General features: G+C 43.4%; 1 protein-coding gene and 1 long non-coding RNA gene across 2 annotated transcripts; one reads left to right on the plus strand and one right to left on the minus strand.

Annotated features, from left to right (window-relative positions):
- Positions 1 to 909: 909 nt before the first annotated feature.
- On the minus strand, positions 910 to 8,338 carry LGALSL (galectin like). The gene is made up of 5 exons (XM_036890379.2): positions 7,950 to 8,338; positions 7,068 to 7,139; positions 6,831 to 6,919; positions 6,003 to 6,180; positions 910 to 4,044 (listed from the first exon to the last, which is right to left on the minus strand). The coding sequence occupies exons 1-5, from the start codon at positions 8,319 to 8,321 to the stop codon at positions 3,901 to 3,903; spliced, it is 855 nt and encodes a 284-aa protein (XP_036746274.2). The 5' UTR covers positions 8,322 to 8,338; the 3' UTR covers positions 910 to 3,900.
- A 224-nt stretch (positions 8,339 to 8,562) lies between these two features.
- Positions 8,563 to 22,303, plus strand: LOC130682583 (uncharacterized). Its single transcript, XR_008995829.1, has 2 exons — positions 8,563 to 8,701; positions 21,218 to 22,303. It is a non-coding gene; the product is annotated as an uncharacterized LOC130682583 (long non-coding RNA).
- The last annotated feature ends 889 nt before the right edge of the window (positions 22,304 to 23,192 follow it).

Here is a 23,192-nt window from a genome sequence, read left to right on the forward strand (position 1 = left end):
CCTCTCCCTTCCTATACTTACTGCAAAAGCTGTGACAAGACCAACCTCATAGTTTTGCATCCTTAAAAAATAAAAATGAAAAAAGAAAGGAAGGGATTAATAAAACCAACTAACATGTAAGTAGGACCCCAGATCCAGCATGTGAGTAAATAGCTGTCCACTCACCACTTGTAACTGAAGCTTGGCAAACCTCCATAAACCATAGTTTTAAGTGTAGGCAGAGGGCTCAAGTTTCTTTCTTAATCATTCAAATCACAGGAAAGAGAAGGCAAGTGGAATGCTATCTTTCTTATGTATATACACTGTGCTAAGACCATATTTAATGATTTATTAAGAACCCGCTGCATCCTAAACAGGTGAATGGATACAGAAACTGGCACATCTACACAGTGCAATGCTACTCAGCAATAAAACGGAAAAACGGATCCACACAACATGACTCTCAAATGCACTATACAAATGGAAAGAAGCCAACCTTGAAAGATTATATATTGTATAATTCTCTTTCTCTTTATATGACATTCACAGAAAGCAAAACCAAAGGGACAGAGAGCAGACAGGGGTAGCACAAAAGTATTTTGGGGTGATGGAACGATTTTGTATCCTGATTGAGGTGGTAGTTACACAAATCTATGCATGTGTTAAAACTCATAGAACTGTACAACAAAAGGTGAATTTACTGTATGTAAACTATATTTAAAAAGAACCCACTGCATACATAACATAAACTCATTAGGTGTCTAAGGGCCCTGAGTCACTTCCCTTCCCTCGATCAGTTTCTCAGTGCAGGAAGCACATGAACAAGTAGTCTTGGAATATGAGCGTGGAAGTGTAGGAATGCTATACCATACGATCTATGCTAAGTACATCAGACCCAGCACCAAATTCAGCATGTAGCACACTAGAAAGCATTTTGTAGAAAATGCCTTTATTATAGTGCAAATAACTTTCAGCAGTGACATAATAATGTAACAACACATTCAGCAACATTTTACACCACGCAGTAAATAAGAAAGTGTTTCTTTGAAAATATGTCATCATAAGAACATCATTTTTACATTAACGCCAGAAAATGCCAAGGCTGTTTCTCTTGAGGCAATAGGGCTCCATCCCTCTTTTTGGATATTTTCTTTTTAATACAAATGAAAAGATTTACTCTTTTAACAAATCACTATCAATTCAAGACAGTGATCTCTTAGGGGGTTTTGAACTGAGGTTGGCAAGATTTGAAATGGGATTTTGAATTTTATAAAAACAATCATTTTAAGATAATTCTGGGATAGCCCAGAAAGAAGTCACTTCTATTAAGTTTTAACTAGATATATATATACATTCACTCCAATTTTAATGCAGAAATGGACAGATTGTCTAAAGCCTACCTTTTATTCTCCCAGAGCCTGATTGTTATTTACACTCCTTGGTTTGGGTCATATTGCAAAATTAGGGCTCTGGTCAGAAATAACTCCTTACATACCCAAATGCTTTCCTGTGAAGCTTTAAATTGCACTTTCTATCCTGAATTCCCACCTTAGATCTCACATGCCCATGAAAGGATGTGAACACTGATTCTAGTTTATAGCTACTGATTGGTGCAGCTGGATTAGCCCCCTGCTAATTTAGCTAGACTTGAATCAAACCATCACATCATCTACACTGATTCCAATAGGCTTAACCAAGAGGTTCTGACCCACCTCCTCCAGAAAACAAAGGGTTAACAATGTTTCATTACACTAAACTGCCTAAGGGCTTGGCAGCTAACCCATCAGCTGATAGGTAGCTAGAACTGTGTCAATTGCAATCAGTTGTGCTCTGAGCTCCTCCAGTTTCTGCTGAATTATGCAGTGGGTGGGAAAGGATGGCACTCAAAGGAAACCTCCTGTGAGGGTCTTCCACCAAAAGCAGAATAAAAACCCTTACAGATACATTTCAGGGCGCTCTCTAAGTCTCTCTACAAACACTCCTCAAAATCTAGTGGCTTTACAGGCCCTAAGAAGTTAATCACAGGCCTGAAAATACCTGGAGCCACAGAACAGCCCTCTTGGCTGAGTATGGCCAGTTAAGTCAGCTGGTACATAAAGCTTTTCAGGGCTCAGCAAGTCTTGTTGGATAAAATATCTTGTTATATAACACAATGGAGCTGTGTGAAACAGTTTCAAAGTTAAGAAGAATCCAAATATATTCTCTATGAAAAATTCACAATTTCAGTTTGCTTTTGCTTAGACTTTGGTACTGAAACACTGTCTACATTCTTGACACGTGAAAATGATGTGGCCACTTCAGTGCCTCTGCATGTTGTGTAAAAAAACTCAAAAGCAAAGCAGGACAAGGACATGTCATAACAAGATGCAGTATACTGTACAAACAAAACCTAAATTATATATAAATACACCCCACCCCAGCACCCCTTTCTCCCCACTACCTGACCAAAGCAATGCCAAGGGGCCTTTCTGCCTGGGCCAGTGCGGTGCGCCAAGCTCAGCACCCAGGGCTCCAACCGTCCCTTGCCTTGTGGTCACAGTTGCCGCAGGCTCCTCGCTCCTGGAGACCCTCTGCTGCCTGATCAGTTCCACAAGGGCAGGGAAACTCAGCTTAATTGGAAGCATCACCCTACAGGCTGGACTCAAGAGACTTGGAGTTCTGTGAGTTAACCTTCCTGATAAACTAACTGGATCATTTCCTAATCTGGATCCTGTCTTATCCCAATACCTCAGCCCAGTCAACACAGTAGGAAGCATCCTGTGCTCTGAAGCTCCATTGCCTAGGGATATTGGTGAGGGTCACATAATAAAAGTGATACAATGAGCTAACAGATTAAGCTGATATCAATTATTTCCAAGTAAGTTATTTGGGGCCATTTGCTTCTGGTTTACACTGCATTCCAGAATCACTTTCATATTATACTTTTAAAAGTTTATATGATAGTCATTTAAAAAATTGTCTATGCAATCCCCCCTGATACGTTTTCAATTAGTTTAATAACAACTTAATGAGCTATTATGTAAATCTAGGGAAAAGTAGATAATTAGTTTTCAGGAAGTCAATACTGTGCTAATTCACAGTAAGGAGAAAAAAGCAACATAAATAGAATTTTACATAATTGTCAATAACTTGAAAAGCAGTCTCATCCACATGTTGCAAAATTTTCCCAAAAGCACTTATAGCGATTTTTATCAAGAGATCCTAAGTTTAGGGATATGGAGGACACGACTCAGTTCTTTAAGGTAGAAACTCACCTGTTTCATGATTGTAATATGTAATTTCCCCCCTCAGATCTAAGATATTTGTACATTCAAAAGTTCATAACTTGCTGTTCTTGAGACATTACTCATTCTCTAATACATATGTTGAGTATAAATAAATAACTAAAGGAAAGCTTTAAAAATTTGAATTAACATTATGCAGTGCAAAAAAAAAAAAAACAAAAATGAAAAACGAAATAAACAACCAAACCTTGAACAACCTACATTCTATGTAAATACCCTGACTAAAATGTTGGTTGTGCTACACAATTCCACTTCAGTGCAGAAATGAGTTGATTTCGGTGTACCGTCTCTGCTGTTTTAAGTCTTTAGCACTTTTGTTTCTAAACATCACCTTGCTCTGAAAAGATGAATAACTTGCTACCAAATCACAAATTATTACAAGTCCATATAGTATGAATAAAATCCAGCATAAACGTATTACTTTGTCTTGGGAATAATGGCTCGGTGTCTTTGTTCCGACAGCTTCCTAAGGCCAAACCATTTGGGGTTTAAACTGCACAGAGAGAAGAGACAGTTAAGCTTGCCTTTTGTTTTTGTTGTCTTTTCAGGTCTCCAAATCTTGCTGGGACACCTTTTCCAGACTGACAGATAGCTGTGGCAACTGATCCTATTTGAAATAGAGGTGGTTTAAACTGCATCAGCCAAGCTTAGTGATCTGGAGGTCCCCGTTTATTTTTATGGTGTCGATTGCAGATAATGCTTGAATGCGGTGGTAAAAATCAAAAAGTTGGTGTCCATCCACAAACACTCTGAAACGTGGGTGCTCACAAAGAATTTCCACCTGGAAGACACAAAATAATAATCTCAGTTCACAATGTCAAAGAACATGGCTGATGAAAACAAACAATACTTCATTTTAGAGAAAGACAGCATCTTCAGTGGTTCTCAAACACTGAAGTGCACTGGAATAATACAGAAGGCTTGTTAGAACACAGATTGCCAGACTCCACCCATGAAATACTTGATTTCGTCGGTCTAGAGTCTAAGAATCTGCATTTCCCCCGAGTTCCAAAGTGATGCTGAGGTTGCTGGAATGGGGAACACCCTTTGTGATCCACTGCTCCCCAGTAATCAATATCCTTCAAATAATTAAAATTGCTTATGTCTTACTGTTTCTCCCCTCTCCTTGTACTCCAGGAAGTAATGTAAAGTATAGATTTATTTCTCGCCCGGAATCCTCCACTGCCATCCCCTGGATAATTCTATCCCGCCTTCAGAGGAACCCGTCTCTAGGCAAAACTGGTCCCCATTACTAACATGTAATAATAGTCCAGACACTCAAGCAGGGTAAACACTAGAACAGAGAGAAGGTTACACAATAATTACCATTGGACTAAGGATGTGTAATTAATAAGGCTTTGTTAAGCCAAACAGAAATACTGTTTCCATATGGTAAAAGTCTTTTCTTCCTCTTTTCCTAACCTAAGTCATTCTCCATAGAGTTTAATCATTGGTTCTGTGCTATGTATTTATTAAAAGCATGGGTATTTACCATGTCAGGAGAGACTCCATATGTGATATTAGTCATATTTAATTCATATTATTACTAAAATTTTATCAAGAAGGGCCAATTTCATTTCAATTTTGTTGTTGGGGAGCATTATGTTCCTCCTGGCAGTCAGAAGCTCTGGTTACTCAGACTCATGAGCTATGTATCAAGACTCATCATTAAGAAACTGTCACAGCAACAGGAGCCTGAGGGGCCATTACGGTTCCAGAGGAGGGCAGGGACAATGAGCAGGGTGCCTTCCTCAGACTATGATTAGAAAGAAGGGCAGTAGTATCAATTCTATCACTGACATGAAAGTCATGGATTCTTATTCCCCCCCCAGACTGTAAGATGAGAAAAGAAATGATTACTTCTTTGTAAGGCCCTTGTAAATTTCTAGATGAAGAGCAACAGGTTAAGGTAACTCTGCTTTATTAGGCACATATGGATGCATCACAGAGCTTTTATCTGAGTTGTCATACTGTGATGTATGTTAAGGTGTAATTCAGACAACCTAAACATCAAGTCTGACATTTCAGTAAATCCTTTCCTAACACACTGACTTGCACCTCTTCCTCCGCATTGTCCCTCACAAAAGAAGGGGCTGCTAATGCTGCTTGATTAGATGGGAAGTTTGGGCTATGCTTCCTGCATGCTAGACAATGGAGAGCAAATCTCTACCCATCCAGACCCAAGGGAAGGAATCTGTCATCCTCACAGCCTGTGACAATGAATGAGACCGAGGCTGCTTAAACCAGGAGGGAAACAAGGACACAGACAGGCCTCATGAGCAAAGGGAACCAGAGACAATATAATTACAATCATCATATTCCTAAAAAAAAGTCAAAACTAATAAGGTTTAGTGCTACTTAAATGTCAAGAAAAAAATGAGGAAAATTCTGGGTACTTCTTAATATTCATTAATCAATCAAATATTTTGGGACAGGTATCTATTAGATGCCTACTACTATGTTCAGTGCTTCATAGAAATTTATTCTTAACAATCTGGACATACAAACACCGGTCTATTTACTAAATGTACTGACTAACAGAGCCAAGAGCTACTTCAGCAAGTATTAATTTGTATTAGTAAACACAGCTCTTTTGATCTTTTTTGTTTTTTTCACCATCGGGTAACAAATTTCCTGGACATGCAAAAATTCTGGCTGCTTAATGCACTCTTGGCACTCACCAGAGTGGAGCATCATCAGCCTGCCAGGGACTGGAACGGAAGCTCTTGAGGTACTCACCCTGAATGGCTGGTCTGGGATAAATGGAAAGTAAGGGATTGCTGACTGTTCTTCACCCTTTTCCCCAGATATACAAGAATTTCTGAGTAGCTGCCGGTCTGTGAACACAGCTTTGAGTTCAATTGCCACATCGGCAGGAGGATCTTCTGAGTCACCACAGGTCAGGCTGATGGCAAAGCTGAAAAGAAAATAATCTAATTTACTCAGAGTTGGATATGACAACATTTAACAGTGACCCAGGTACCCACATTTCCTCCTTTTTCTCGGGGTTTGTCTACTTTTAATGGGCCACTACTCTTTACACAGGAGGTTACACTATGTGTGGAGAAGTAGGCTTGCCATCAAACCAGTTATTTTGTTACCGATCTGGTGACAACTTTGATGGCGTTGAAAATAACTAAATTAGGGATTTCAGATACCCTAAACCAACTACAAATCTGTATCTTAATCCATTTCACAATTTTTAACAAATCCAGAAATTGACCAGGGGACATAATATCTTATCAAATTTGATTCTCATGTATAGTAACAGTTCTTGCTATAAGCATCATTTTTAAAAACCATAAAAAAGAAAAAGTCCTTTGGCCTCCCTAAGGGTAAAAGAGAAAATGATGTGAGCCTATATTTATAATCACTGATATAAATAGCTGTCTGGAGAAATGATGGCTGAGATTCATACACATTCTTTTCATGGGAACATGGTACTTTCTTGGCACTTACAGCTAGCAACACTGGCCACACAGAGAGGAAGAGAAGAGCAGTAAACCACAACAGGCAGAGCCTTGTAACTGCCTGATAGGTCTGGGGGTGACAAGGCCTGCGCCTTACCTTTCAGGGTTGAGGTCTACGATGCCCATCACCAACACCTTCTTGCCTGGTCTCATGCCACCTTTAATGTGCCCACAAAATGGAACTATCTGCAAAGAATGAGAGGAGAAACAGGAAGTTTACAGCCTGTGAGGGAAGAGCAAAGCCCTCAGCTCCTTTGGACCTGACACATTCCAAAATGCAATTATAAAGGAAGAAGGTCCAGATACAGACACAGCACGGAACGAAAGCACTTACCAGCCGTGGGAAGTACACGTCTGCTTGAACTGGAGAGCCCAAGGAGTTGTTTAAATGTCCATCATCTAGTTTCTAAAAATAGAAGCACACAGATTGGCTTTCCAAAGGCTCTTGTTTTGGGGGGTGGGGGGTGGGGGATGGGGATAGGGGAGGGTATGGGGAAGAACCTAAACAAATATGGTGCAATCCTGCAGCCCTTACAGAACACAGGCAGCATCTGCAGACGCGGCCACCTCACAGTCCACTGAACCCCCCCCCACACCCGAACAAAACCTGCCCTTTCTGCCCGGTATAAGCTCTTAAGATCCCAGACCCTTCAAATCTAGATCAAAATCAAGGTCGAGGCACACCGGGGAGTCGGAGCTCCGGCCCGGTGGAGGGCAGGCCTCTCTCCAACAGCAAAAGCCTCTGGACACGCTGTCGCCCAGGCCTGTCCTCGGGGACGTGGCTGGAGTGGAGAGGCTGCGCTCAACTTCTCTCAGGGTCCCCCGGAGGAACCCATTTCTAAGGGGGAATCCCCAGGACTCCGGGGGGGCGGGCGCAGGGCGCGCGTCCGGACACACACACGAGCACTCACACGCGCTAAGTGCACACACCTGGCCGGCGATTGCACTGTACAGAGAGGGCTGTGGGTCACCCCCGCCCCGCCGTCCGCCCCCACTCGCCCTCTGGCCAGTGGCTCGCCAACCTGAGGGTCCCCCGGCCCCCCCACGCAGGCCGCGCTCAGCCGGCTCCTACTAACAGGTACCGGGACACCTTCCCACGCGGGGGGCGCCGCGCTGGGCCTCAGCCTCCTCTCCGCCGCAGCCCGGTGGGAGCAGGCGACCGCGGCGTGCGGGGCGGCGGGAACGGGGAGCTTCGCGTGCGCCCCGGCACACTCACCACTACGGCATCACTGTCGGCCACCGATCCCGCCATCTTCTTGCCCAGCACGGCTGGGTGCACGGCTGGCGGCGGGGGACGCGGGACACGGCGCGCGGGAGGGGATCCCGGGGCGGTCCTGCGCCGGGCGGGGGCGCGGGTCCGAGGCCGGCGGAGGCGCGCACACACACACGGGCGCGCGCGCGCGCGCGCCCGGGGGCCCGGCGCCGACCCGGCCAGCGGGAAAGGCCCAGGAGCTGGCGGCGGGGGAGGCGGCGGCTGCTGCCTGCCCCGCGGCTGCCGAGTCGGGGTGCTTTCCTTCTCGGGGTGCTGCGGTCGCCGCCTGAGGAAGAAACGTGGCAAGGGCCGCGCCGCGGCGGCCCTGGACGGCATTTAAAGGCCGCCGGGGCCCGGCTCGGGAACCGGGAACAGGGCGGGGACCCGGCTGGTCTGCCGCGTCTTGCTCAGCTTGCCCTGCCCCTCGGCCATTAGAAGGTGGCGGAAGGCTGGGACGAGAGGGCCGGGCCTGTCCAGGTTGTGGCGTTCGGGAGGGCGGGGTCCTGTGGGCCCTCCTCGACAGGAGGATGGGTGGGACTGGGGTAGTGAGGGCCTGCCAGGTGACAGGTGCTTGTGACATCCCGGCGCCGCCCTGCAGCCAACCTCCTGCCGCGCGTCCTGGGGCAGGTTGGACGGTGAGGCCGAGGTCAATGGAAGACTGGGTGATGGAGTCCGTATTCCACAGCTGGAGAATCCTTTCAGAAAATCCCAGCAAGGTGAGGGGAAAGATTCTTCGGCTCTGTAGGGTAGAAAGGTAATGAAAGTTTCTTTAGACTTGCATAAAGAAATATTTGACCCAAAGCAAGAGGCAGAAAGGACTTGCAGTAGGGACTTTCATATCCCAGAAGGCTAGGTACAGAGCAGCCCTCTCCCTGTAGGAGCATGGGCAGGTTGGGAGTCCCAGGAGACTGTGTCTGGCAGGTCTCTGGATAGATGTCAGACTGAGCTGGGCACAGCGACTGTCCTCAGAGAGCCTCCGCTGGGCCCTGTGTCTCACAGGTCACCCGCCCACTCTGGAGTAGTAGATTTCTCATGGAAAATCTCCTGATAGCCTCTGAAGAGTAATTCTAAAGAGCTATACTCTTATTCCAAGGCACAAATTCCTTTGTGGCAGTTCCACACAAGGATGATTATGTAACTTCTCAGATAAAACTGTATCAACATAGCCTCTATTAGGTGACATCTTGGCTTAAGCATCCCATTGTGTGAGTCACCAGGGTGTTTTACACTAATAAGCAGGGAGCATGTGTGACCTGTTGTAATCCCAGAGGGATCCTCAGAGGCTCCCTTCCTGTTACAGCTGCTGGCTTTGTGGCCTGGAACATCACTGTGGTTTTTGTGTCTTAGCTTTCCCTTTATAGACCAGAGCTAATCATGGTAATCTCAGTCAAGTAGGGAGAATTACCTGCACATGCCCGTAAGCCACAGTCATATGCTTTGTGTGCTGTGGATTAGAGACCTAAATGCAATGTAGCTCACATTTTTGCTCTTGTTGACCAGTCTTTGCTCAAAATCACACCTTATTGATTATTTAAAAATATTAGGCAGTCACATGAAACTATGGACATTTTGAAGGTGCACTTAGATATATCTCAATTTCTAAAAGTCTGGTATAGGGAAAAACCACTCAAGTAGTTTTTTTGTCAGTAGCTAAGAGTGACACAATCCATCATGGTGGTTAAGGAGCTTGTGCTTGAGGTTCAAATCCCGACTAAGATTGATGAGCTGTGTGCTCTTGGACAAGTACTAAACTTCCCTGTGCTTCAACTTTTATGTGAACCAGCAATGGCAGCGATGACAATAATGCCTCTCTTGTATTATTGGGAAGATTAAATAAATTGGTTCTTGTGCCTTCCTTAGAATAGTACATGGCACATATTAGGCACTTACTCCACATAAACAATGAGTCTCTGCCATGTACCAGGCACTGGAGCTCTAGCAGGCGCTTTTTTCTTCATTTTACATTCTAGTGGGGAAAGGCAGTCAGTAAAAGTACATATAATAATATGTCAGGTGGTAGAAGTCTTGGAAAAAATGGTAAAGCAAGTAAGGTGGGAGAGAGAGAGAGGAGTTGGGGTGGTGCTATTTACATAGGGTGGTCAGGAAGCCCTCCCCAGGAAAGTGACGTTCTAGAAGACCCCTGGAGGAATGGAGGCAGCCACTTGGATATCTGGAAGAAGAGGTTGCTGGCAGAGGGAGATTCAAGGACAAAGTCCCCAGGGCCAAGTGTGTGAAGGGGTGCAGTGACCAAGGGTGATTAGAAATGGACAGGTTTGGCTTTCACTTGAGAGAGAGCAAGGGGTGACATGGTTCGCCTTCTATCGTAGATGCGTCTGGAGTGGTGTGGGGCTGCCTGCCGGGGGGAGTGACGGTCGCAGGGAGAGCGGTGTATAGGAGGGAGGGTAGAAGCAGGATTTAGGAGGCTTCTGCACCAGTCCAGCAAGACAGAACGGCAGTTTAGACTCAGTGGAAGTGGTGACGATGTAAGAAGCTGGGAGCCCTTGGCAAGTCCTAGCTATTTTTATGTAGCTTTGAGTGTTCAAGTGTTCATAATTGACTTCTGAGCCTCAGTTTCCCCACCTGAAAAATTAAGGGGTTGGGCTCATTCACCATTTCTTCTTAGTTTTTAGAAAGTTCTGGTTCTAGCTGTGTAAGTACCATCTAAATGTAAATGGGTTTGAGAGTAGGTGCGGCTGAATGAAAATAATCTTGGATTCAATCTTTCTATAAGAGGTTTTGTAGGGCAGAGAATAACCCTTTGGTTTGTTTTCTGAGTGGGGTCGAAGATGATCAGATTGCTTCAGATGGGTTTCTTGCATATGGCAATGTAAGAATAGGAGCTACTGAACTTTCCTAGAATACTTGAGTGTGGAAAATGGCCTTTTATTCTAAAAATGCTTAATTCCTTTTCTATCAGTTCATTGAATAGAATGGTTCATTTTGAATATGGAAAGCAGGGAGAAAGCCTAAATGAATTTTTTGTCATAATTAAACCTGAGCAGAGTCAAACTACCTCTCAGAAGGAAAAGTCATTAGTAAACTAATGAATTAAACACTATTTTTCAGTTGTGTAGTGAAGGACAGGCAAACTTTGCTCTTTGCTTTGCTGACAGGCATTTGTGTCTAAAAAACACACTAACCAAGATTATGACCATTTTATGAAATGCAACAGTGAAATTTCAAGATGAAACTGCATTACTACTGGAACCTGCTAAAAAGGCTAAAAAAGGTTGGAGGAAGGCAGTCAAACAGATGATTCACATCAAAAAAAGAAGTATAAACAGGCCTTTGAAGAGGGACCTTGTTAAATGATATTCCTAAGTGAAAACAGAAGACCATTTATTTATTTCCTTCCCATTTAGTAGTATGTTTTATTCAACTGTGTACATGCAGAATCTCTGATATCATGAAAAGAATACCATGCCAACATCATTTCAGCCACCATTTTGTGAGTATTGCTGTGGGCTGTGATAGGGAGGGCCAGAGAGAGAGATGGTAGATGCAGGAGTCTTGTCCTGGAGGATCTTACAGCTCAGTCTGGGGACCAGTGGCAGAATGTAGTGGTGGGTAAGAAAATAAAGCCCTTAGGCCTATAGCTTGAGCCCTGAAGTGGAAACTCTGTCCTGTTCAGAGGTCTGAGGCAACTTTCTGGAGGAGATGATGGACCTCTGATCACATGCACAGCAGCGTCTTACAATATCCCACAGAAGCACATCACCAAAAAAACAGCACTGTAGCTCTACTTGTGGCCTGAATTCTAAAGCCACTCCTTTCCCTGCTTTGGCAACCAGCTGAACCCGTGTTCCCAAAGGCTGCCTTCTACTTCCTGCCCTGGTCCAGGTAGACGAGAGTCTCCTTGCCTTGCACTGTGACTGCCTTCTTAGGCCTCCTATGGGCCCTGATCTCCTAGGCCTGACTTTGCCCTTTAGACTGCTGGTTTTGTGTGTCTATATACACATTGGCTAGGGCAGGGTTTCTCACTCTCAGCACTATTGACATTTTAGGCTAGGAAATTCTTTGTCGGGGGGCTGTCCTGTACATTTTCCAGTTGTGAGCCCTAGATGCCAGTGCTCCCCCACCCCCAGCAAGTTGTGAGAGACAGAAATGTTCTCAGATATTGACAAAGGTCCCCAGGGGGACAGTAGAGAACCAAAGATCTAGAAAGTTCTTTAAGAATCTATTATTCTTATATATATATATATATATGATATGAAATGTATCCAATCTAATCTGAAATTTGCACATCAGGAACACCTCCCTTTTACTTGGCTAGTCATTTCTTCCTGATGCTACTGGAGCACTTTACAAATGGTTCCACAAACAACCCCTAGAAGAAAGGAGGACCTGTAAGGGCCCCTGTGGGTGTGGCTGCCAGCCCTAAGTATCTCTGTGATATTGAGAAATGTGTGTCAGTTTTGCATTCTGTTCCACAATATTGTCATGTTTATTTTGACATAAATATAATATGCTCCCCACACCTGTAAATAAAGTAAAATTGAGGCATCCCAAATGTTTAACATGTTTATCCTGTGGCTTGATGGCCTCCTTACCCTAGGCCCCAGCAGAGTGGTTGCAGCCTACTTGGGAATAAGATACTGCACAGTTTCACAGGCCAGTCAGGCTTTCAACTCTCCATAATTGATTTTGTCAGGCCACTCTCTGCTCATGATAAATATTCAGGCAGGCAGTGAAATCTACAAACTCAGCATTCTTTTGTTTACCTAGTTAGGCAGGAGGGCAGACATTTATCAAGTTATTTTTCTACTTTCAATACATTTCTTATCTATTTTAGGAACTATGGTCACAGTTATCAAATAATTACTTTAGACACACACACGAATTTGTGTTGTACCAGAGTAATTAGGGGATAACCATTAAACTTGGCAGGCAGTGCCAGTTTCTAACATTTCATTATTTTCAGTTTTATTTATGAGAAAACGAAGCAGCCTCCTACTTAGGTCTTAATTACTTAGTGCAGGAAGGATTGATTTCTGAAAACCTCCCCACTAAAGATAATGATGCGTCCATTCCCAGGAGGAGTTCCGGGCTTCAAGGTATGCGCTGCTTCTGAGCCCGGGGATGTCACTGTGGGCCCTTTAGCATGTCTGAGATATCACTGGTGTGCACTTACCTCCTGAGGGAGCTCACTTCTGTGAAAGGTAAGGAGAGCCTTCGCTGATGGGGAAGTAAAGCAGTCTGCCCAGGGAAACAGAAAAGAACATTGCTTTCAGCATTTGGAACTAGCAGCATGAATGAAAGATATTTTAACATGCTTCCCAGCAGGGTTTTGTGTGTATGCTGAGAGCCAAGGATGCTTTTCTGTGTCTTCTCTCCAGCCTCATCTTTCAGCAATTCCACAGGACAGATCTGTTCCTCAGCCAGTTTTTTTCCTTTAAGGAATGTGGCAGGACTGAATGGCAGACCTCGGTGCCTAATTTCACTCTTCTCATTATGCTTAACATTTCTGTTCTCATTTGCTGGTTTATAGTCCTCCCTTTCATTGCCTCTGTGATTTTATTTTCTTGTCAAGTGGCATAAAGGGTTTCTGAGTTTTGTAGTTTCATGGAAACTTGCATGGCTTGCCCCAGTGGAAGGAGACCAAGATCCAGATTTAGCAGTCATTTGGAAATCCTAACTAATGGGGAGGAAAATTGAGGAGGCATGCTGCCAGGTGGTCATTTGACTTTTAGAGGAAACATGTTTGTGTGACACAGATTTCTGACTATTTAAAAGGCGAACTACACAGTGTAGGGAGCAACATAGCACAGCTTCTGGACAAACTTATTGGCAGGACAGACCTGGGCATTTAAACTTGGCATCTAAATTTGACTAACTAAAGAGATTCAGAGAAAACAGACTTCATTTCTTTATTCAACAACTCTTTATTGAGCTAGGGTCTGTTTTTGGCTGTCATTATGATCATTTTTTACTTTCTTAAAAAAAACAACACAAGTAACCATACACATACTTGCCTTTAAAATACTTATCCTCCTCTTTGATATGAGTTCCTTAAGGGTATCTCTTTTCTCCTCATATTGTAGGTCCCTCCCTGCACACTGCTTCTTCCCTCTGACAATTTTCAGAATGGGTCTAAGAGTTTCCCCACCAATGTGTCAACTTAACCCAATAAAAATGAAAATAGTTTTATTCAGAGACTGATTCCATTCTACCTCCAATCAGACAATGCAGTTTCTGTCTAAATTTATTTTATCTGGTACAACTTGACTTTAGGTCTGAAGTATTCAAGTGATTAATTGGTCCCATAGAGAAAGATGAAATGAAGAGTTGCAGAAATATTTTAAATTACAGAAGAAGTTTAAATTGGCAGTCTACAGTGATTAAACTCAGCACATTTCATTCATTCACAACCCTGGTTGGCTCAATGTTGCTCTTAAACCTAAGAATTAGTTGGAACTTTAAATCCAGGAGGGTTTAAGCTAGGCATGACTTTTCAAGATTGCCTGCCATGTGTGTTTTGTGTGTGTGTGTATGTGTGTGTGTGTGAAGGCAGGGTGGGGTGGGAGGGAGGCAAATGCTTGGCTTTTCTTAAAAGGCAATCCTCAATCTATTTACTAAGCATAAACAAAAGTAACTTGGGAAGAGGAAGCAAAGAGGCTGTCTGTGCTTGTTTTTGATCCTGTTGACTTAATGCCAGGGAAACTCTATCAAGAGAAGAGAAGAATCTCATCCTTTTTTTTTTTTTGGAGATGACTGAGGCACAGATATACAAGTATTGTATTTCTATCCTTTGAACCTTTCTCTCCTCATGGATACTCTCCTTGACACTGATCTGGAATCTTCCCCCACACAACTGGATTCTGGCCAGTCCCGCCCACCTTCCACATCACTTGCTTGGGCACTTAATGATTCAAAATAGCTCTTTTCCCCAGGAATCCCAGCTTCCACCCTGGACAGTTTGGCCCACTTCATTCCTGGACCTTCAGACTCCTCCTCCTCCTTCCATTAGCTTGGCTCTTCTGGGCCTGTCTTTTGTGAGTAGCTTCTCAGCCAGCCTGAAAGAGGAAATTGAGAGCAAATGCATCACATTTATGTAGGGTTCTTCGGAAGGCCGTCGGGAGCCGGTACTCTTCCTTTCCTTTCCTCGCTGTTGATAGACTGATGCTGGAGCTAGGGCAGGCCATAAAATGAGTATCATCCATTGTAAGCCAAAGCAATAGAGCTAACAAGTATTCTAGAGAGGTTAACAACTATGGGGTGGCTCCACATGGTTTACACAGATTATCCAATGCCAGATGATATGCTATAAGTAGAAATAAGTGGGAATGAGGTTAGTGAGAAGAGAGGACGGGTGAGATTTCTCAGTGTGGGCAGAATGAATAATTTTTCAGGTATAGTAATGTTGTTCATTCTCAGTGCCCTCATAGTGGCTCATAGAACAGCCGGAGGTTCACCTAAAAGCCCTTAGAAATTATTGCACAATGCTAAAATAGATCATCACCCAGGAACCTGAGAACCCACATCTTTTAATAAATAGTAATTGAGCTCCCTTCTTCAATGTCTGGCGTGTGTTTAGACAGCATAGTCTTTTAAAAAACATAAATTGTATAACATCAACTATCCTTCAGATCACTTGTTAAGTTCTCATGGTGTATAGAATGAAACCCTATTTTTTTGCCATGACTTTTAAGCCCCTGTAGGATCTGGCTCTATCTCTCCAACTTCCCCTGGGGGCCACACTCGCCCGTGCTCAGCTGCTTGGAGGCTCTCCCAATAGCCACACGAGCTCATTCCTCAGGGTCTTTTCGCTTGCTATTCAATCAGCCTGGAATGTGCTTCCCCAAGCACTTTTCTGGTTTTTCATCCTTAAATTCTTACCTCAAATGTCACCTCCCACATGAGATCTTCCCTAATATAGGCTCTGTCCAAGGCTCGTTACTATATCCTCATCTTCTCTACAATATTCACCTCCATCTTTAACTGTCTTGTTTATTTCCTGGTGTGGATCTTGTCTTTCTTCTTCATGAAGTGAAGTGAAACTGGGCATGAAGGCGTACTGATTGATGAATGAGTGAATGAATGCACTAGTGAATAATGCACAGCCACAGATATTCATCTGCGGATGAAATATAACTCGGAGCTGTTAGGTTCCCCAGGGTCTCATAGCCAGTGTCCACTGTTTCCCCCTGTTATGCAGCCTGAGAACAATCCTTGTGTTGACAAGTAAAGACTCTGCCCTGAGGCATCTTCCCACCTCTGAGCAGCCTTGATTCTAGATGCCATATGAGTTAAATATAAATTCATAATCAACTTAGGCAAAGCCATTGAACCTAAATTTAAAATGCCAGAAGATATCATTGTAAGCAATGAAAAGTTGAATTGGTAAGATCAAGCACAGAAAAATAATAGTGAAAAAGCTTCCCAAAGCACAAACATAGCAATACAATAGCTACATTGGCAGTGTTATAATTTCCTCACCCTGATTATGTAGACTCTCAGCCTCTTTAAAGTAACCTGCCTGATACTGAATGTTAACTATAGCATCTTCTTTAAGAGGGATGGCCATTGATGGCTAAAAAGATGCCTTTACAGATTGCCTATTTAACTTTATTTAGCAAACACAGAGTTCACTGTGCTCCAGGTACTTCTCTAAATACTTGGCAAATGCCATCTCAGGTTGAGCTCTTTGGAAGCAGCAGTGGAGACTGTCTGGGGTATGAGGTACTTAGTAGGGTTTAACACCTTCCAAGAGAAGGGAAAGAAAGCAGGAAGAGATCAAATTGCAACGCAACGCAGTCTCACTAAAGCCTTGCCCACCTGGCAGGGAGCTGGAGACGAGCGCTGTCAGTGTCCTGCTTCAGACTTGATGGCCTGCCTTTATACCCCTGCCTTGCTGTCACCAAACTTGGGCTCTCTCAGGAAGGGCATGGTCTCGAGCAAGTGGAGACAAAAGTCATCAAAAAGGTGTGACTGCCAGTTGACTTATGAGCTGGAGCCAGGCAAGCAGGGGTTCCTCACTGCCTCCCCATCCTTGGCATGTGGGTTCTACCTGCTTCCCAGAAGCTGCCTCAAGTACATAGCCGAGATAATGATGTATTTTTGAGACTATCTGGACTCTACATGACTGCACCCAGTTAAGACTTCCATAAAACCTCTTCTGACCTGGTGGGTACATGCAGTGATGTACTCACCCTGTGGCCACCCAAGACAAGCCACCTCTGTAAGTTCCCTTGCTTATTAAACCTGCCACCTACCAACCTGAAGTGGCCCACCCCCTTCTTCAGTCTCTCCCTACCCTCATACAGGGGCAGGTTTCAGAGTGTACCTGGGAAACTCCCAAGGAGCCTGCAGACCAACAGCAAGGCAGCTCTCTGCAGCTGAGGCACCCTCGAAGCTGGACTTCGTAAGCTGCATCTGGGCACCAAGTTTCCCCTGCAGGGGGATCTGGGTGGTGCACCTCTGTGTCTGCTAAAATGTTAACTCATTTAACTCCTGATACAACCCCTTGAGGTAGGTCCTTTTATTAATCCCAATATACAGTTGAGAAAACTGAGGCATGGAGAAATTAGTGAACTTGCCAAACTAGGTCAGGCAGCAGAGCTGCAATTTGACTCAGACAATGTGGCTCCAGAATCAGAGCGCCGAACTACTCAGCTGTGCTGTGTTAGCTATTACTTCATAGAAAGGGTTGTGGATAGCCTAATAATAATAACAGTACTGGTTGTTATTGAGTTCTTGTGTGCATACAGGCGTGTGTGTGTGTGGAGGGGTGGTGGTGGTGCATGCGCTTGCCTGGTACTGGTGCATTTATTAGGAACAACATCAAAAGAATGGTAATGTGGGTTGCTTACTTCATTTGAATATTAAATCCTGCCTGTAAAAATCTAAGAATCAGGACTAGATGCTGAGAGGCAATGACGAAGCCTGAATTCTAGTACAAGACAGCATGTGTTGGGAAGGGCCTCTTTGGAGTTTAGGGCCAAAGAGTAAGTAGGTGGAAGAGAGGCCATAAAATGCAGGGCAAGGCCAGTCAGGTCTGTGCTTTGCCAGTCACAGGAGTGAGGTGTTAGATAAAAGGGCTGAGGGAAAAGGGTCACCACGGAAGAGGGTCACGGAGGAGAAGAGGCTTTGTCAGGTGTGAGCGGGGTGGGCCCTGGGCCCTCTCCAGAGGGTCTATTAGGCAGTATGACACTCCCCAGAGTCAGAAGGGCAGCAGAGATGGTAGAAGACAGGGGTCTTGATGGCTCTCCAGGGGGGATGTGCGTGAACTTGGAGAGAAGACTGCAGGAAAGAGGTTTTCCATCACTCTTTTTGGAATTACACATAATCTTTTAAAGATATTTAAATATCATTTCCTAGGTTATGGAATTAGACTTCTTGTTTCTGAATACCAGGCTCAGGTAAGGAAGAAATCCAGGGATGAAAAATTTTACTTTGGATGATGCAGAATATACATTTCCCCCTATTTGCAGTTCTTTTTTTGTCTAGGAGAGTCCATGAAATAAAAGTCATTATCCTTAAGAATTTTAGCTCCAGTGGGATCAACAGGTTCCACATTCTTTTTCTTAAGTTTGGTGAAATCCCTTCTTTGAGCACAATGGAGAAATTCTGTTTTAATCCCTCACTGTCTTTATTTATATATAAAGACATGGTCCAAAAGGTTGGAACAAAATCTTGGTAGTAAATGCTCTTTGCAAAAATAGTCATCAGGGATGAAATCCAGCAAGAGAACATGTAAACTTCCTAGCAGACCAAATGTGTCCTCTGAGCCAGAGGGATTAAAGGATCTATTTGAGATCTGAATAAAGGTCATTCTTGGGACTGAACTGATGATGTCATTATTGTTGACCCTTATGTTACAGGTTAATTCCCTTGTCACATTTGAGGTCACATTCTCTTATGGATATTTCAACATGATTTGCTTATTTTTATAACACTAGCCACCTTAGAAACTTACCCTATAGCCCACAATATAACAATACTCTAAATAATTCACAAAGCAAAGCAAGTACATAGATGTTAAAAAGTAATTTAGAGCTACATGAGAACTCATGATGCCAAATACAGATCTTGCTTAGAATAAATGCTCGGTTGCTGAACCAAACTGGGAGAGTGTAAGGAGACGTTTGTGTATCAGAAGCATAGTATAGTTCTAATGCCATCTTTTTGAAAATGAGCCTGGTTTCAGAAAAACATAGCTGTTCCCTAGAGTAAATGGTTTGTATTTGGGGTGGGGGACAAATCATTTCTTTCTGGACTTCAGGATTTACTTGAAGAATGTTTTCTCAAACCTGACAAACCTTATGAAAGAGTTTTGGGATAAGAGGCAGGAATAAATAGGAGGGTCATAATTTGGTGGTGGAGATAGGAGCAAGGGTGGAAAGAGGGGATGTTTTGGAATCTTTCTTGCTCTCTCCTGACCCTCTGAACTGCCATTCTGCAGTCACTTCTGAGCTGGGCATAGTGCGTGAGACATGATGAAAATAAGCCCTATTCCAGGTGGGCTCTTTCAGGACTTTGAGGGGCCCGTTTAATCCTGGGACACTGTATTTGGAAGCCATCTCTGCTTCTAGGACATTTGTGTCTCCTAAGCACTGGATTCAGTATCCAAAAGTGAACTATTTCATAAAACCTATACTCACCAGCAAAAGCAGGACACATCCTTATGATAAATCAAAGCATTTCATCACTTGAAAGTGAAGTTGCTGGATCATAGTGTCCACGCATCTAGTAGTTGTGTAATTCTGCTAGGTTTCTGTCCAACGTGGCTGAACCAACTACACACATTTTCTGATTTCACGTGATTTCCACGCAGCTGAACCAACCTGAGGACAAATTCATTTTCCTCTTCTAGGAAACAGAGACAAAAATACAACATCCAAATTCAATCTCAGTCATCAAAATTCAGTCTCCAAAAGATATATGGTCATGGACAGAGCTAAAATGGATTTTATTGTCATCTGATTTGTGTGTGCTTCTCCCCTGTGATGCATGCGCCACATGTACTCTCCAGCCTGGTGCTGTCCTTGAATTAACTGTACACTTCTCCCATGAGGTGACATTCAAGTTGCACAAAGACCGCAAGGTCAGCGAGGGCTGGAAGGGAAAGTGAGTGTGGCTCATAAAACCAAGAGGCACTTACAATTTAACAAGATTAACAAGTGCTGTTGAGAAGAGCTACCCAGCCTGAGTCAGAGAGGGGAGATGCCAGCTCAGTTCTCTTAGCTTTGCTGTCACACCACACAAGTGGAAAGCTCCTGAAAGCCTTTCATGAAACTGTAGTACAGCTCTTTAGAAAATGATGGTATCTTTAATGATTATTTCTCTTGGACTTTTACAGAAGGAATGAGTTCTTTTTCGCTGGCTCAGTTATTTGCTATTAACATTTCTTTTGTCTGCCTTGTTAGGGAGGTTATATCTGAAACTTGCCCAGGTTTTGAAATCCAAGTCATTTAATACATAATAAGGTCTCCCTGGACTGTTTTGGAACAATTTCTTCTGAAAAACTAGAGTGCATTCAGCAACAGCAAGCTAAAGAAGACAATCCATTCCCCTTTTAGGCTGCGTGTAAAGGCATGAATTAGTGGAATTCAGTAAATAACTTGTCACTCAAATGTCTACCAATCTTCTTGTCCCTGAGCAAAAGCAGTTTTTCTAGATCAGTGTTTTTAGCTTTTATAATTATAACAACTGCAATTCTCAGAACACACCGTGCTTTATATTTCATATGCTGAAAATAGGGTTTAAATGCTCACTGACTAGAAGATCTCAGGAACATTGGATAACCCCTATGTAACCAGTGTGTTAAATGCTATATCCATAGGGGGAACTCCCAAAGGTATGCTAGGTGTATATATATATATACACACATTGCAATACAGGCAGGTAAATAGAGCACGGTCATTTATTTAGATAGATGCCTTTTAGATGCCTGATTTTTGGGTTACGTACAAATAAGAGCTGCAAGTGCTCTGCCTGCCAGTGCAGGGAGCTTGGTGTTTACACTGTGTCAGACACTTCCCGCTGATAACCTGATATCCAGTTTCCCCTCCTTCCATACAGACAGAACTTACTTTGGAGTGAGGGGCTACTTGCCAGTGAAAGGCTCTATTCCCCAGACTTCCATGCTGCTCAAGGTAGTTCTGTAATGTAGTTCTGGCCAGTGAGATTTAAAGGGAAGCCTAATTATGGGGCTTTCAGAACAGCCACTGTTTTCCCCATAAAAAGCTGACCTATACCTTTTGTTTTTTGTTCTTCCTCCCTCTTCCTTACAGGAACCTGGACTCTGAGGGCAAAGCAGCGCCAAGCATGGAACAGAGAATTAGGAGGAGTCTGGTCCCTGACAGTGTCAAGGACCTTGGGTTGGCTAACCCTGGAGTGTTGCCTCCACAATTATTACACAAGAGAAATAAGCCCCTTGTTTTATCCACTGTGGTCAGGGTTCTGGTTCATGCATTTGAAGCACTGGTGTATATTACCTAATTTCCTTAGAGCAGGGCCGCTTGCCTCAGGGGCCCTGGTTCTAAGCAAGAGCGGCTCAGTTGACCCAGGAAGTCCCTGAACTTAGGGTTTGAGGAAAGGATCCCATTAACAAAAAGAAAGAAAGAAAACAGAAATTCTTCTCTTAACCCCCGAGTTACTTTCAGTGATCACTGTGACATGAAAGGCAAGAAGATATTTATTTGTTTGGTTCTCCACTTCAGAAAGAAACATATGAGAAAATCTTCAGTCTTGGGTTAGGTATAGAGTTCTTAGACTGATTTGTTACAAAAAGCACATTTGTAAGAGTAAAAATCATAACTTGAATTTCATCAAAATTTAAACTTTGTTCTGCAGAAGTCCCTGGGGGAGAGGATGAAAGAAGAAATTACAGAGTGGGAGAAAATACTTGCAAGCCATGTGTCTGTCAAAGGACTAGTACTTGAAATAGAAAAGACTCGAAACTCAACAGTAAAAACAATTCAGTTAGAAAATGGGTATAAGACATGAGGAGACAGTTCCTTGAAGAAGACATACAGATGACAAATAAACACCTGAAAATATGTTCAACATCATTAGTCATTAGGGAAAGTAACTTAAAACCACAGATATCACTACAGAACCATCTGATTGGCTAAATAAAAAACAGTGACACCACCACCAAAGGCTGGCAAGAACATGGAGAGACTGGATCCCTCACACATTGCTGGTGGGAATGTCAAGTGGCACAATAACTGGAGAATATTCTGATGGTTTCTTAAGAAAGAGAAACACACGATTACCCTACAACCTGGCAACTGTGCTCTTGGGCATTTAGCCCAGAGAAATCAAATATTACATTCACATAAGAACCTGCACAGGAGTGAATAAAACAGCTTTTTTTTTTATAAATACATCTTCAAGTCCACTGAACTGACACTCTTTTTAATCCAATTGGCACTTCCTATATAGAAATTCTGGACTCATTGCTTCTGCCTTTGTAAACAGAAAGAGAAAAAATATATATGGAAAATAAAACCAAGTACTTGATTTGAAGGCTTGATACTAAGCCTTCCAGGGAAAGGAGAAATTATACACTATGTAAACCCCAAGGAGTTACAGGGCTGTTCTTGTAATCATTGATCTGAACCTGGATGCCACTGGGCATAACTCAGAGTCCTGAAAAAATAAAATGTTTTGAAAGTTTAATGAATTATTTATTGAGCATCTGCTTGTGTGAACAATGAGATTTCTACATCAAAATAGCCTGTGTACCTAATAATGATTCACATTTCACAGAGGAACACAGTGAGGTGCAGAGAGGTCTAGGTTTCTGTTCTGCTCTGGGATCTCATCCTCACAGTCAGTCTTAGTCAAGGTTTCCTACCTCTTGGTTTCTCAGGTCTTTGGCCACCATCAAGAAGAGAATAATGGGAGCACTCTGAAATTGCACCCCCAAATTAGGATAAGAAATCTTGAGGAAATCTATGTGCAAAGAAAGGAGGTCTTTAAGTACTATCTTTGTGCTGTCCTTTCTCCCATTGCATTTCAGGTCCTTCCTTTGGTGGGCTTGTCCTAGCAATAATAAAAGAAAAGAAAATACTAATATTGAGGTTATTGTAAACTTTCAAATCAAGAGGCTCCAATGGTCGGGGGGCACAGAGTTTATGCCCCAGCAAAGACAGCAAAGGGATGAGAAAGGGGAAGCATTTCTTGCCCTGCCCCTTCCATGCCAGGGAGACTACTTGGGGGTCTCCTGTACTGGAGGGGAAGAGCAAGGGGTGGGGGGAC

The sequence above is a fragment of the Manis pentadactyla genome, chromosome 2 (genome assembly GCF_030020395.1).
Source record: "Manis pentadactyla isolate mManPen7 chromosome 2, mManPen7.hap1, whole genome shotgun sequence".
Lineage (NCBI taxonomy): Eukaryota > Metazoa > Chordata > Mammalia > Pholidota > Manidae > Manis > Manis pentadactyla.